Here is a 13860-nt window from a genome sequence, read left to right as displayed (position 1 = left end):
CGGACCACATCACCCGAAGTCATCCCTGGGGTCCCATTCCACACCCATCTTACTCCTAATTAGGGGTTCATGCTATTTATAAGAGGAGTTGTAAGATTGATGTGGTCAGACCACCTCACCGAAGATGAAGTCATCCCTGGGGTCCCAGTCCACACCCATCTTACTCATAATTTAAGGGTTCATACTATTTATGAAAGGAATTGTAAGACTGATGTGATCAGACCGCCTCACCCAAGACGTTCTTGCATTTGATACATTTTTAACATTGTGAAGAGAAAAATAACTAGATCCATTTCTTTCATTGATATAGGCGCCACAATAAAAGAACACATTGATATCAAGCCATTGAACGTGCTAGGAGAATTGACAAGAGTGGCAAATAAGCAATTCATCAAACAAGAAAAATAGGAAAAGAAAAAGACTTTGCATGGATGAGCACATAGAGATATAATGGACTGGTTTAGGGGCATCGAGTTTGGAGACAGCTTCCACAAACAATTATGTCCCCACCGAAAGTCCGCAATCCACGCTTAACAAAGATACTAGCATGTTTACAGAAACGATTAATTACGTCAACCATAATGAAGGGAAAAGGAGTACACTCCAAACCAACTAGTATTATTTTGCTAATAAAAAGTCATCAGCAAGAATGCAGCGCAGCCATGACAACACAGGCATGGACAAAGCAGGCATACTGCCAAATGTATTGAGCTCGATTGGATACACCACTTTTCCTTCATTCACCGACCTTTTCACTGCTGAACTTAGGGTCTTCCTTTGGAGAATCCACTATTTTGGTTTCAGTATTGGTTCCTACAGGAGCAGATGAACTGCCTTCAGAAGCAACGGAATTTTCGGGCAGTTTTCCACCAGGTTTTTGGGTGTCTTCTGAATCCTCACAAGCAGTGGTGTTAGAGTTTCCGGGCAGTTCTCCAGGATTTTGAACAGCTTTCACCCCGTCATGGTTGGTGGTTTCAGAGTTTTCAAGCTGTTGGACTCCAGACTTTTGAGAACCTTCCAAGTCTTCATACCTGGAAATGACTTGTTGAAGTTCTTCGTGAAGAAATAGAGCCTCAAAGAGCATCCCTTCATCATCAGTAGTGGTTTCTATAATCCTCTTAATAACAGGCTGAGACTCCTTGCACTTGTCCAGCATGTTCAGGGTTAGTTCTTCCTGCAATCAAACTCTATTAGCTTAAATGTCTTCTGCCTACAAGCTGACCTTGGGATTAGGTAAAAAGTGAAAGAACAAAAGTTATAGCAAAAAGTCAAATGCTTCCTATATGAACTATCATTGCGCATCTATATAATCATAAAGGAAAGGAAGATGCACAAACAGCCATGTACTTGTACGCTCGTGCACAAACACACCCACAGTCGTGAGTCATGTACTTGTACCCTAGGTCCCAAAACATTTCTATATTCTTTATATATTAGAAAGAGGTTAGTTGTTCGTTTATAATACACATGCATATTGTCGTTCATCAAATAATTGTATCAAAGTATTACAGAGTGAATACAAGGTGATACGTGGATGCTTAAGAATAGAAATATGACATCTGTTAAGGAAGTGATGCACTTAGTTGTACTTGTAACTTGAGAAAGAATTGATTCCAGAAAGATTAATAAATCAACAGGAATATGCTCAACTTCAAGAGTTTTGGACAAAAATTATAAAATTCAGATATAGTATTGCTCTCCGCTAAGAAGTAAGAAACATACCTTCAAAGGTTTCGGATCAGTTTCAGTATTTAAAATACTAGACAGCAGCTCAAGGCTATTGCGAGCTACAACAAGAAACTCCCTTTTTTCTTCAACTGCTAGGCTTTGATAATTAAAGGCGAAATCATTATGATTTGCTCCATGCAATCCTGTGTCAGGTACAGGGTATCTTTCAGGGGGAGACAGCGGCTCGTGAACATATGATTCCAAGGTAGACTGCATCGAGGGTGAAGTCCCTTCTTGTGCTAAAGGATTGGTGCTTCTTTCTCTCAAGCTCTGCATAACACCCAGAAAAGAAGTTGGATATCAGAGTCTCTTAAATGCATGAAAACCAGCATTGCTAAAAACACAAAACAAGGTACCCCAGTCAACACATCCGGGCATGCCAAAATTAACAGCTGAATGGGCAAGGCAGTTGAACTTGAACATGACTGGAAAATTTGTAACTGGACAACAGTTTCTGGTTTAAAACCTTAGAGGATTACTACAGAATACTCAAGGGCCAAACAAAGCTTAAGAAAAACTCTCCTTTATTTTTTCAGTAGAAAACAGTTAGATAGATCAAATGCTCAAACAGATGCAAGTTCGAAACTCTTGATTAAAATGACACAAACACATGATTAAATGCTTTATATCAGATATAAAGAGGGCTCACCATGTAAGCTTGACGAAATACAGGTAGATATGCAAGCTCCTCAGACTCTCCCCAAGCCCTAATCAATTGCATAGCCCTTTGTCTATTTTCGGCATCTGTTTGTGGATTCTCAATCATCCTAAGCATCTCATCCAACACCTTCTCCGACGCAACCTCGGAGAACACCTTCTCGCAATTCATAGCACAAGTCTCCAACAAGTCAAGACTCAACCTCTGGCTCACCACATTCTTGCCCGAAATCTTCTTCTTTATGGCCCTAACGACTTCGGACCCACTAAACTCTTCACTATTGATCATTGCACATATCCTCAAATTCATACCCCAATTTGGCTCCTCCAAGGTCTCCAATGTGGCCTCATCGATCATCTTCGATTCGGGGGTAGGGGTTTGCAGAATTTCCTTCACTTTACCACTAACCATTCGACCCATTTGAGCTCCACCTATCTTTAACCTCTCACCCAATTGAGCTAGATTCAACTTGTCCATTATGCTTGTCAGTCTCTTCAAGTTTGGATAAATACAAATTTACACACCTAATTTCGACAAATAAATACATAAAACAGTACAGTATTTTCAGTCTCATTATAACTCATAATTGAAGCAATTGAACAGTAAACATGGAATAAATTGTAGCTGCATATAAAAATATATATCAAATTCCAAAACAGATGTATTTGGCTGCTGATTGATCCATAATAAACGCGAAAACAAAACAGATTAATGAAATTGATGAGCAGCTGAAAAATCTGGCAAACCTGTTGTGAAGTTGGGGCTGGCGGAGAATGAAACTGTGGAAGTTGCAGGGTCTGCGTAGAGCGTGAGGCCTCGAGAAAGAGAATCGGAGGCTTTTTGAGGTGAAATGGCCTTGAGCTTAAAGCTCTGACCTTTCAGAGAGAGAGAGAGAGATAGATGGGGATGGTCAAAACTGAAAACAAAGATAATGCGTGGCGTGGCGCAAATAGAATAATCAAAACAGGGATTTTTTCACTGCTTTTGGTTCGCGGCCTCGTGGATTTTGGTGGGTTATTTTGCCACGTGGCTTTTGTTTTTGGGGTCAAGGCAGTTAGTTGGAACTTGGATTATGGATATAAGCTTTGACCCCCAACAATAAGAAAAAAAATTTAAAAAAAATTTGGATGTATCTTTGCATGAATCGCATTAGAGATGACTTGCTCCTCTCAACGAATTTCTGTTGCATGCAAATTGCAATTAGTTGTATGCAATTTTGTTTATATATCTCTCTCATCATGTGAAAGATATAAGTCGAGCAACTTGATAGGTTAAGAGCATCTTTAATAATAGTAATAAATTAAATCATTCAAATTAAAGTTTGTTGATTTATATAGTAATTTAAAAAAGTTTATTTACTACTTTAATAATTTTTGCTTCAACAGATTTTTCAATTCTAATGGACATGGAAAATAATTAAATATATGAAAATATGTGAAAAATGTCTATATATTTATTATATGAAAATAAAAAAATGCATGTTTTTAACATTTTCAAGTAGGTTTTGTTTTTCTATAGTAAAATTAAATGTTTTGTGATTTTATTGGCACCCCATTATTTGCTCTTTGAAGAGACAATGTCAACTTACCAATTCTGTTGAGAGAGGAAGATGTTGCAACTTTGATGATTGAGTTTGACAAGGCTGTTAAATAGACTTTTTATGATGTGGCTCACTTATTTGAGCATTCTAAAGTTATTGAATAGACTAGATGCTCTAAAAGATATGAACTGAGACTCTTATCAAATTTCAACTTATGAATACATGATCAAACAAAACAAACTTAATCTGCAAATGATTGTTCGAACTCATGATAAGGTTTGACCTTTCTTAGTTATGCAAAATAATTGGATTTAACTCAAAATGTAGGTTCAAATAGTGGTGCATGAACTCATAACCCATTATCGACCAAAAAAAAGAACTCAACCCACAAGTTTAACCAAATTACATGACTTAGAGATCTGATAAAGTGTAAAGATACAATTAAGGTGAAGGCTTTTAAGCCTAGCAAGCCACATATATTGGTGAGGGCAAATACAAATTAAACACTGATTGATGGTTGTAGATTTGAGGATGGTGTCGTTGGCTTGGTGGCTTATCTGCAAACATGGGCTTTGGGCAAGTTCTACTAGCTGAATTGTGGGCTTTTTACCATGAAATTATTTTGACATGCCATAGGGAATGTTTCCCACTTGATATTGAATATGATTCTCAAATTGTTGTGCAAATGCTTTCTTCAGAGTTGGAGGAAGAGCATCCATTCCATTCTATAGTTTGGTGACTAGCTGTCAGAAGATGCTTAGGTCCAAAGACTGCAGTATTTCTCATAAATATAGAGAAGAAAATTGCCTTGCGGATAAATTGACATCTATGAGCTCCAAACTAGATTTTGGGTGTAGATTTTGGGAGAGTGTGCTGAAGGGTTTGGATATTATCTACCGGAAGATTTGAATGAGGTTGGTAGACCCAAAAGTTTGTTTATGTAGTGTTGTTATTGAGCTTTGGCTCCCTTAGAACCCCCCAAAAAAAAACACATAACTTAAGTTTTTTTTTTTCCTCATAGTTTAGCCAAGTTGGCTAAAACAGTTGTGCTCCTCATTGTGCACCCAAGTTCGAATCCCCCTCTTCATATTTTAGATTAGATTAAAGTAGCATATCGTTTGTATATAAACTAAAATATTATTTTCCCAAGACCTAACATATTTATATATAAGTAATATTTACTTTAAGGGCAGTACACATTATTTTAATGTAACTATGGTTTAGTTTTTAATCTCAACGAGTAATTAAAATTCAAAGTGTCTAGGTTTGAGATTGGATGAAGATTTCTCAAGTGACAAGGACCATCAATTCGAGCTTAATTCAAATTTATTTTGGTTAGTAAATTTTCAAGTCATGCTTTATAAATCATTAACGTGAGCTCAAATTTGGAGTTGAGTTTAACCCATCAAAATTGCACCTTGTGAGAATGGTCTCTCCAGGATTTGTGAACGGCATGTCGTGCAATGTATCAGTGTGGAAACTACATGTCGTTTTCTATCGCCACAATATCATCAGAACATTAATGTGATTAAACATTCAACACCTACATCATCGTTAAAAATTGCGATTTGCGAAAGCCCACGAGAGCAAAATAATAAGGCGATAAATTTTTAGGGGTTTAAGAAAAGCAAAGGGAAATGCCCAAAATTGCAGCTTGACACGTATATCGTACCACAACAACGACGACGACAAGTTAAGCTGCAGCCTGCAGGTGGTCTCTTTCGCGATGGTTTCCCTCCCAACCTGGTTCCGGTACATAGTCCACAAGCTCGAATACTCGGCCACTATCAGCTGGAAGGTCCACTTTTCTCAGCTCCATTATCACTCTTACCCATTTGCCGATATTGTCATTTTTGCTTTGATTTTTCCGCTTATGGGTTTTGTTTTTTGGATTGCTGCCTGCGATGAAAAGGTTAAAGTTGTGAACTTTGGTTTTGGGGATTTTGTGTTTTGGGAAATAATGGGCCTCATGGGATTTTTGAGAATCATATTATGTGATGGTGTTTTCTCTGTGTTGAAATGTTGCCGTAGATAAGGGTTTGGTTGTTTCATTTTCTTAGTAATTTCATGGGTATTCTCAATGCCGTTGTTATATATTTGTTCTCAGTTTCAATTTTGTTTCCTTAGGAATTGGTGTTGTATAAATATTTATCGTGTTATATTGCTATATGGGTCAGAGAGTGTGTTGGATTAGTGGTAGTTTCGAAAATGCATTTTTTGACATGCTTAGTTCAGCTTGAAAATTGCTATGTTTGGCATTTCTTAAGGCGTTCAAAAAGCTGGAGAAAGATCACCAAGAGATATTCAGTAATTTCCACTACTTTTGTTTACTGATTTATCAAAATAGGAGAAGCTAAAGTTAGTTTTGTAGCTATGCTAACAATTAGGAACACTATATGCTAACAATTAGTACTCAAAACATGAGATACGTGCTAGTACACTGCACTTTTGTTGTGTCTCTCTTGGAAGTTAAAGCTCAAGGTGAAACTGGGGATCCATTTGTCTCCCTCAAAGTTTTTCATGTGCAACTTGTTGCGAGCCAGATATGTAATATAAGCAATCCTTTCGTAAGTCGGTGTTACTATTTAGTAGCAGAATTGGCTAGCTCATCTGATGGCTTATATGGTCAATTAACATTTAGTTTCCTTCCAGTTCTCCTGCAATCGTAATGGTACTTTTCGTGCTTTCCATTCACCCAGGTTATGGTTAAGTCAGTGAAAACTGTATAAATGAGTTTTCTTTTTGCTTGTTCCTTAAGTTTTTATGACAGAAATTTGCATGTGATGCAGAACTATCAAGGAGGTCAAATCACGGACAGAGAACTACGTGATGCTGTTTGGAAAAATCTATTTCAGGGAAAGTTAACGTACTTGCATTGGAATAAAGGAGAGGAGATGGCCCCTAGTATAGGTGCGCAAGGGGGTACTCTTCTTGTTCGGAAGATACCAGCTGCAGACCCAAGGTAGTCATCATTTTATACGTCCTCTCTTCTTTTTGCGAGTTAGATTTCCTCTTTCTGTGAGTTTTTGTTCTTGAGTGTAAATATTATTATTCCAAAAGTTACTCTCAGGACCAGTTTAGCATTTTCATATAATGATCTTAGATATTTCATTGTGCATGTTAAATAACAAAAGCGTTGTTGAGTTGTTGACCAAGCTTAGCTTCTTATGAGGGACTGCAAATGGTAGTGGGTTTAATATGTGGACATGTGATTTCAAAAATGCCTTAAGAAACTTGGGGATAGTATGGATTACTTGAGCAGTTAGGGCATTTTTCTTTAAGATTTATAACCTTTTCAATTTAGGTGTAGTTTAGGAAAATGACCGTCCACTTTGACTTCAGTTGGTCATAAACCGCTCTGTGAACCATTTTGGGTTGGCAGTGCCGTCTTTTTCCAGCGATACACAAAAATTGAACTTGATGCATATGAATATGTATGATCATGGATTGTTTGCTCTCATTGAGTCTCTCTATATATTGTTAAAAAGCAGACCCATGTGCCTGTATTATCTCAAAAGCTTTTATTCAACATGTGCTTTAAATTCTCAAATGGTTTTGGTGATAAGCTTTATGGTGCTTAATCACGTTGTGTACTCCCAAAGACACTGAGCAGAGCTCCTTCCAGTTTAATCGTTACCTTTGTTATTTATTTACAGATATTGATACCTCTATGAGAAACACTTTCATATTCCTTTTCATATTGATTTATGCGATCTTATGGTTCCCTAACAGCTCAATTGACATCCTCATATTTATCTGACAGGCGTGTTTTTGTTGGGGATGTAGTGGTCTTGAAGGACCCTGAGAAGGCAGATAATTATCTGGTGAGAAGATTGGCTGCAATTGAAGGGTATGAAATGTTGTCTACTGATGAAAAGGATGAGCCTTTTGTTCTTGAAAAGGATGAATGCTGGGTGTTGGCTGATAATGAAAGTTTGAAGCCCAAGGTACATGCAATATTTGGAAATTTGATAATTATGTTCAGACAAATGTATCAAATATATTTGCTGGGTTACTACACATTTACTTTATGAGTCTATCCACATTTTCTTTTTATGTTTTATTATTTGGAATTAGCCATAGCACAGCAGCCAAGTGTACTGCCATCTTTACATTAATATGTAATGCTCAATAGGTTGCGGGTAATTTTTTATCGCCGTCTAGTGGGTTGTAACATCTATCAAATCCTTAATAATACTCTGTCATGAGCTATAGTTAAGCAATACAAATTAGAAAGCTTTAAGAAATATTATGGAAATGGCGAAATAGTATCAGGTTATAGGAAACTACTGGAAATAAAAGACAGTATTTATGCATGGGTAAAAATAAACGTATCCAATGATTACTTGAATATGTTGTACTAATTAAAGATGGATATATCACAATTACCTAGAGTCATAAACATGCGAGACATACATCAAATAATCAGTTATAGTTCCATAATCTCTTGTTTATATGCCTTATAGTTCCATAATCAGTCATAAGCATTTCCCTTATATGCCTCATTGTTTGATATATTATAACTTTGAGATATGCACGCAATGGCTACGATCAACAATGGCATTTTCCATATTGCATTACTTGAATATTTGGGCACAAATGGATTAACCTTCATTCTTATTTCTGGCAGGAAGCCAATGACAGTCGGAAATTTGGGCCGGTTTCCATGACAGACATAGTTGGCAGAGTCATATATTGCCTACGAACAGCTGTGGATCATGGCCCTGTGCAGAACAGGCGAGTTACTCAAACTGAAACTGCTTAACTCATCTTTGTTATATATGAGGAGAAGTTCTGTAGTGATTAATATTTGTGTTTCTTATGTTCTTTGTCCAGTCATTCCAGCATGCGGAAGGATACACCAGTGCTGCAAGTTGAATTGGATGTCGATGAGATGGCAAAAAATCACAAAGCCTGACTGAAGTATGCCCTTATAAAGCAATGACTCATTTGGTTGTAACTATCTTCCTCCCAATTTCTCAATTTTTTTTCTTTCTTTTCTTCTCCCTGTTTCAAGTACAAGAAGAAAAATAAAGATGGAATTTCAAGTTCTTGAGTTCTGGGATGGTTGTACGTTTATGGTGGCTGTTCAGGTACTCATTCTTCAGTAATGGTGCCTTATGTTTTTGCTGAAGAATATGAAGCGATCTGTAAGGAACTTGAGTTCAGAACGGTATTTTTGTTTTGATAAGTTTAGAAGAGCACTGTACTCCAAAAAACTACCCAAGAAAAGAAGAAATCCAGATGTTGTCAAGTTTTTGGACTTATATTTGAATCCTTGGCATGTCCTTAGTTTCATGCATTGTTTGAGGTTGCTTGACCCTAATGTTTCTAAAAATGCCATTCATGCTCTATTTTCGCTGCAACTAACACACAGCGAATTGAAAGAAACTGTCATGGTAACAGACCAAGTTTCATGCATTGTTTGAGGTTGCTTGACCCTAATGTTTCTAAAAATGCCATTCATGCTCTATTTTCGCTGCAACTAACACACAGCGAATTGAAAGAAACTGTCATAGTAACAGACCGAGTTTTTATGTCGGGTTTTTGAGGTGGGAGATGTCATGCAATTGCAAACCTGCTCTGTTGCCTTGTATTTAAGCATGATGCTTCCAACTTCCAATTTACTTCTCATAAACATGAGCTTCATATACCTTCACCGCGCTAAACGGTCGTCTCCAATGCAACATGTTCCTTGCATCAGTAGCTTGATTTCATGTAAAAGAAACCATGTCAATGTAAGGCAAGGTGAAAAATCGTAATATGGTAATTTACTAAAACTTTTTTGTGCTGTTGATGATCATTGATGGCCAATGCCTCTTTCTTCTTTGACCCCAAAAACAAAGAAGACTAAAAGAAGATAAACTACAGCTTTATTATTTATAATTTAATTACATTTCTCTTACAAGTTTAGTAATTAATTAAATTTTACTCCGTCAGCAAAAAAAGAAAAAGAAAACTTAATCAAATTACATAAGTGGGCCGGGTAACCCAACTGTCCTCAACAATCCCTTTTCCAATATGGGCCGAAGAGAGGAAGAATCGGGTCATATAACCCGAGTCCCATCCAAAAGACTAAACCGCCCTCAAAACCTCAGAATCAAAATACCCAACGAGTCCCTTATCAATGGCTATAGCTTATAGGGTTTAGCAAGCAAACTGACACTAAGCAAAGCAAGCACAAGAGAAAATGCAAAACCACCATTGACGACTGAGCTGAGCACACTCCTTCTCAGTCATTTACCCACGTAGCAATGTTACAAGGCGTCCATATAATCGGTAAGTTTCTTATAAAACGAAAGGGTATGGAAAATTTTGTGCCTCAGTGTTCGAATATTCGTAGTTTTCGGTTCCCATTTTTTGAATTTTCTCACTCCTTCTATATAAAATTGCCTCGCATTTCCGTGAAAATTCGAGGCTCTTTTCATTTCTCCTCTGTTTTCTGAGATATGGGTCATTGGAATTGTGATTGATTTCGTCCGTATTTTGTGTAGAAATGGAAGTATTCAAGTTTTTTTTTTCTTTCAAATTTAAGAGTTCCCCACCATGTGTTTGCTGAAATGATTTTATATAAATAGAACCTGCATATAACGAGAGAGAGAGAGAGAGAGTAGCTGGCTTGACTTTTAAATTTAATTCTGGTACTTGGTTTGATCTGCGTTTGTTGCTTGTCTGTTGCCTTGCCACATTTTTTGTGATTTGTATGTTGTTCAGTTTTACTGATTACTTCTAGCTGAATTTGAGTGCTAAGGAAGAACTTAGTTGTAAGGTTTGGGTTTCCATTTCCTTTGTTAGGTTTCATTTAACTTAACTTTGCAACTATAGTTCTCTAAATAGTAAATCTTTATATCAGTTTGTTTTGAACGAGGAGCATAAGATCAGTATGGTGCGTGGGGGATGTTTGTCTATGTGGTATAAGATTGGTTTCCTATGAAAATGTTTCGAAGTATGACTCTGTGAATGGGGGTTGCACATATTGCTCAGAGCTTTCATTTTCATAATTATGCTTTTTGCATTGTGATTTTTGGATAATGATGGTTTTCTTCCAGGTTATGGACCATCAGATGGAAAATGCCTTCCGTGTTCAGGAATTTCTGGAAGAGTAGCCCCTGCATATCCTTGCTCTTCTCGTTTCAACCATAGATTCAAGTCACAGGTGAGGATTGGATCACCGAAAGGTGCTTACAAGGGGGTATCTTTTACGTGCAGAGCAAGTTCTAGTGGACGTAATAGAAATCCAGACTTCCCAAGGCAAAACAGACATGGGTACTCCCGGGGCAGAAATAGGAAAAATGACGATAGAGATGGATTTGAAAACCTTGAAGAATCTGATCTGCTGTCTTCTAAAAATGGGCCACTGGTCTCCCTCTCCAGTGGCACGAAGTTCGGGGCTACTGCAGCCCCTGGACCTAGGGAAAAAGAGATTGTTGAGCTGTTCAGGAAGGTCCAGGCTCAACTTCGGGAGAGAAGTGCAGTTAAAGAAGAAAAGAAGGCTGAAGCCTTGCAAGGGCAAGGAAAAGAGAATGAAACTGTGGATTCTCTCCTTAAGCTATTAAGGAAACACTCGGTTGAGCAAGCTAAAAGAACCAACAGCAGTGGCAGCAACAAGGACTTCATGTTGGACCAGCCAGAAAAGAATGCTCGATATAGTGAAAGGAAAAGCACAACTTCTTTTGATTCAAATAACAGTTTGAAGGATGAGGTTGAAGAACCTAATGCCTCTTTTAGCAGGCCTGCATCGAATTTTCAACGCAAGTCTCCCATCCCTCGGTTGACATACCAGCCCATTTATTCAGAGGATGACCACATAGGCAATTCGGTGCCACATGTGAATTCAATTGGGAAGAGAAAGAAGAATCATGTTGAGAGAGTTCCTGAGCCAGAGCCAGAACCAAAGCAAGAGCCTGAGCTTGAGTTGGAGTCAGAACTTGAGCATGAGGCTGTGGTCGATGCTGAGTTTGAATTCGAGCCTGAACCCGAGCCCGAGCCAGAGCTTGTTCAGTTGTTAGAGGAAGAGACTTCAGGTCCTGAAGAAACTCTTAATTTCGATGATGAAAACGGTGAGAAACTGCAACTTATCGAACATAAGAATTTGAGTGCATTGAAGCTACCAGAATTAAGAGCACTTGCGAAGTCTCAAGGTGTAAAAGGGTTTTCAAAGATGAAGAAGGGTGAGCTTGTGGAGTTGCTAAGTGGGAGCTCAGTTTGACTCATAATGCACGGGATGCAAACTTTGACATTTTAACATAGTTGCGAACTTGCGAGATTTTTGTTTTGTTTTGTTTTTTCCAGTTTTTGGGGTCTTTTTGGATCAAAGGCGGGTCTCACTACAATGGGATTCATCATCTTTTTGTTGTAGAAAATTTTCGTTTAGATCAAACGTGGTTAGATTCGGTTTGCGTGTAGCCTAGCGGATGCTCTAAAACTGGTGAACTAGTTCAAGTATCGAATTGGCATTGTATTCTACTCAAACTATAACTTGTTGGTCTCTTTTGGTCACCAAAAGAAAGTTTATACTGGAAAATTTTTGTCAAATTTTTCCTTGTTTGTTATACTTTCAAGAATTTTGTTTCACTTTTCTCCCTTCAACAGCATGCCTTCATATTGAAATATTTAGCAATCATCAGATATGAAAAGAAAGAAAAGTACTCGCAAAATAGTTTTTCATACCAATTGGCAAGTGGTGTTCAAGTGAAATTATCTGAAACCTGAGGGGGCTTTCTGAAATTTCCCACTTATCCCACAATTTTCCCACCCTACCCCTTCTCAAAAATTACACACAGATAAGATAAGGTGAGTCCGAAAAACAGACGCTTCCTCCTCTGTCTTTCTCATTCTCTTCAGCAATGGAAGCCACTCTCTTCAGCTTCCCTTCCTCCAAACCCCCTTCACCTTCCCTAACCCAAACCCAGTCCAAAACCCTTCTGACCCGACCCACCAACCCATTTCTCTCCCTCACCCCCCGACCCACCCGCCACCACCACCGCCTGCTCACAATCCGATCCGCCATCTCCCGCACCAAGAAAGAACAGACCGTCGAAACCATCAAAGAGAATCTCGAGAACTGCCATCTCTTGGCCGGCATCAAATACAAAGGCCTCACCGTGAAGCAATTTCAAGACCTCCGCAAAGTCCTACCCGAGACCACAAAGCTCATTGTGGCCAAGAACACTCTGGTCTACAAAGCCATAGAGGGAACGCCATGGGAGGCTCTCAAGCCCTGCATGACCGGCATGAACGCTTGGCTCTTTGTCCACAGCGAAGAAATCCCACCTGCCATTAAGCCTTACAGGGACTTTCAGAAGGAGAAGAAGCTCGACAGCAATGACTTCACCGGTGCTGTGTTTGAAGGCAAGTTTTATGCGCCTGAGGATTTTAAGCAGCTCGAGACAATGCCAACGAGGGCTGAGATTTATGCTAAGTTGCTCGGGACGTTGAATAGTCCGGCGTCGAGCTTGGTCGGGACAATACAGGCGCCGGCGAGGGAGTTGGTCATGCTTTTGAAGGCTTATGTGCAGAAATTGGAGGAGGAGAGCGGTGGTGGGCAATAGTGATATGATAGTGGAGAAGTAGTAAGTGTATCTTGAAGACCCAACTGTTGTTTTTTTGTTGTTCTTGTGTTGTTGTAGTACAATGCGTTTTTATATTTGTTGACATTCAAGGAATGATGAGTTGTAGATTTGTGTACAATTGGAGCTTTAGTAAGCATTGATCTTGAATTTTATGGCTATCTGTGCACAATGTATGTGCATTGTTGCTGTTTACTTATATTAAGAATGCTCAATGCCTAAAGATCAGTTTTTGCACCTGTGTAACTCAGATACAACAGCAAGGTTGATACTTGATATCATGGGCTCATGAAATTTACAGTTGAATTCTTTCAACTTCATTTGTAGTTTTAATAATAGATGAGATAGCAAAGTTTCCCCCACCA

General features: G+C 38.4%; 4 protein-coding genes across 6 annotated transcripts; 3 read left to right on the top strand and 1 right to left on the bottom strand.

Annotated features, from left to right (window-relative positions):
- Positions 1-405: 405 nt before the first annotated feature.
- Positions 406-3329, bottom strand: LOC110757478 (ENTH/VHS/GAT family protein). Its single transcript, XM_021959092.2, has 4 exons — positions 3133-3329; positions 2378-2910; positions 1723-1998; positions 406-1174 (listed from the first exon to the last, which is right to left on the bottom strand). Exons 2-4 carry the CDS (start codon positions 2861-2863, stop codon positions 737-739), a joined length of 1200 nt encoding a protein of 399 aa, XP_021814784.1. The 5' UTR covers positions 2864-2910; positions 3133-3329; the 3' UTR covers positions 406-736.
- A 2187-nt stretch (positions 3330-5516) lies between these two features.
- LOC110757517 (mitochondrial ATP-independent inner membrane protease subunit 2) lies at positions 5517-9193 on the top strand. 2 transcript variants are annotated; one of them, XM_021959147.2, is made up of 6 exons: positions 5517-5724; positions 6716-6888; positions 7690-7873; positions 8557-8663; positions 8763-8849; positions 8944-8984. In XM_021959147.2, the coding sequence occupies exons 1-5, from the start codon at positions 5653-5655 to the stop codon at positions 8842-8844; spliced, it is 618 nt and encodes a 205-aa protein (XP_021814839.1). In that variant the 5' UTR covers positions 5517-5652; the 3' UTR covers positions 8845-8849; positions 8944-8984. The 2 variants fall into 2 exon arrangements, with proteins under 2 accessions (XP_021814839.1, XP_088102473.1); XM_088246347.1 differs by having other exon boundaries at positions 8763-9193.
- An 853-nt stretch (positions 9194-10046) lies between these two features.
- Positions 10047-12461, top strand: RHON1 (Rho termination factor). 2 transcript variants are annotated; one of them, XM_021959089.2, is made up of 2 exons: positions 10047-10205; positions 10976-12461. In XM_021959089.2, exons 1-2 carry the CDS (start codon positions 10181-10183, stop codon positions 12133-12135), a joined length of 1185 nt encoding a protein of 394 aa, XP_021814781.1. In that variant the 5' UTR covers positions 10047-10180; the 3' UTR covers positions 12136-12461. The 2 variants fall into 2 exon arrangements, with proteins under 2 accessions (XP_021814781.1, XP_088101743.1); XM_088245617.1 differs by having other exon boundaries at positions 10058-10205; positions 10991-12461.
- A 243-nt stretch (positions 12462-12704) lies between these two features.
- EMB3136 (Ribosomal protein L10 family protein) lies at positions 12705-13656 on the top strand. Its single transcript, XM_021959091.2, has one exon. The coding sequence runs from the start codon at positions 12773-12775 to the stop codon at positions 13475-13477; it is 705 nt and encodes a 234-aa protein (XP_021814783.1). The 5' UTR covers positions 12705-12772; the 3' UTR covers positions 13478-13656.
- Positions 13657-13860: the final 204 nt, after the last annotated feature.

This window comes from Prunus avium, chromosome 8 (genome assembly GCF_965620075.1).
Source record: "Prunus avium chromosome 8, drPruAviu1.hap1.1, whole genome shotgun sequence".
Taxonomy (NCBI): Eukaryota; Viridiplantae; Streptophyta; class Magnoliopsida; order Rosales; family Rosaceae; genus Prunus; species Prunus avium.
The sequence above is the reverse complement of the archived record's forward strand: the minus strand, read 5'-3'. Positions and strand labels throughout refer to the sequence as shown.

Excerpts from the sequence above, each read along its gene's own strand:
- LOC110757478 (XM_021959092.2), bottom strand. The coding sequence starts at position 2,863 with ATGGACAAGTTGAATCTAGCTCAATTGGGTGAGAGGTTAAAGATAGGT. Across the intron at positions 1,999-2,377 it reads TATTTCGTCAAGCTTACATG|AGCTTGAGAGAAAGAAGCAC; the intron begins GTGAGCCCTCTT and ends GGTGTTATGCAG. Across the intron at positions 1,175-1,722 it reads CTGATCCGAAACCTTTGAAG|GAAGAACTAACCCTGAACAT; the intron begins GTATGTTTCTTA and ends GTTTGATTGCAG.
- LOC110757517 (XM_088246347.1), top strand. The coding sequence starts at position 5,653 with ATGGTTTCCCTCCCAACCTGGTTCCGGTACATAGTCCACAAGCTCGAA. Across the intron at positions 5,725-6,715 it reads CGGCCACTATCAGCTGGAAG|AACTATCAAGGAGGTCAAAT; the intron begins GTCCACTTTTCT and ends CATGTGATGCAG. Across the intron at positions 7,874-8,556 it reads ATGAAAGTTTGAAGCCCAAG|GAAGCCAATGACAGTCGGAA; the intron begins GTACATGCAATA and ends TATTTCTGGCAG.
- RHON1 (XM_021959089.2), top strand. The coding sequence starts at position 10,181 with ATGTTACAAGGCGTCCATATAATCG. Across the intron at positions 10,206-10,975 it reads ACAAGGCGTCCATATAATCG|GTTATGGACCATCAGATGGA; the intron begins GTAAGTTTCTTA and ends GTTTTCTTCCAG.
- EMB3136 (XM_021959091.2), top strand. The coding sequence starts at position 12,773 with ATGGAAGCCACTCTCTTCAGCTTCCCTTCCTCCAAACCCCCTTCACCT.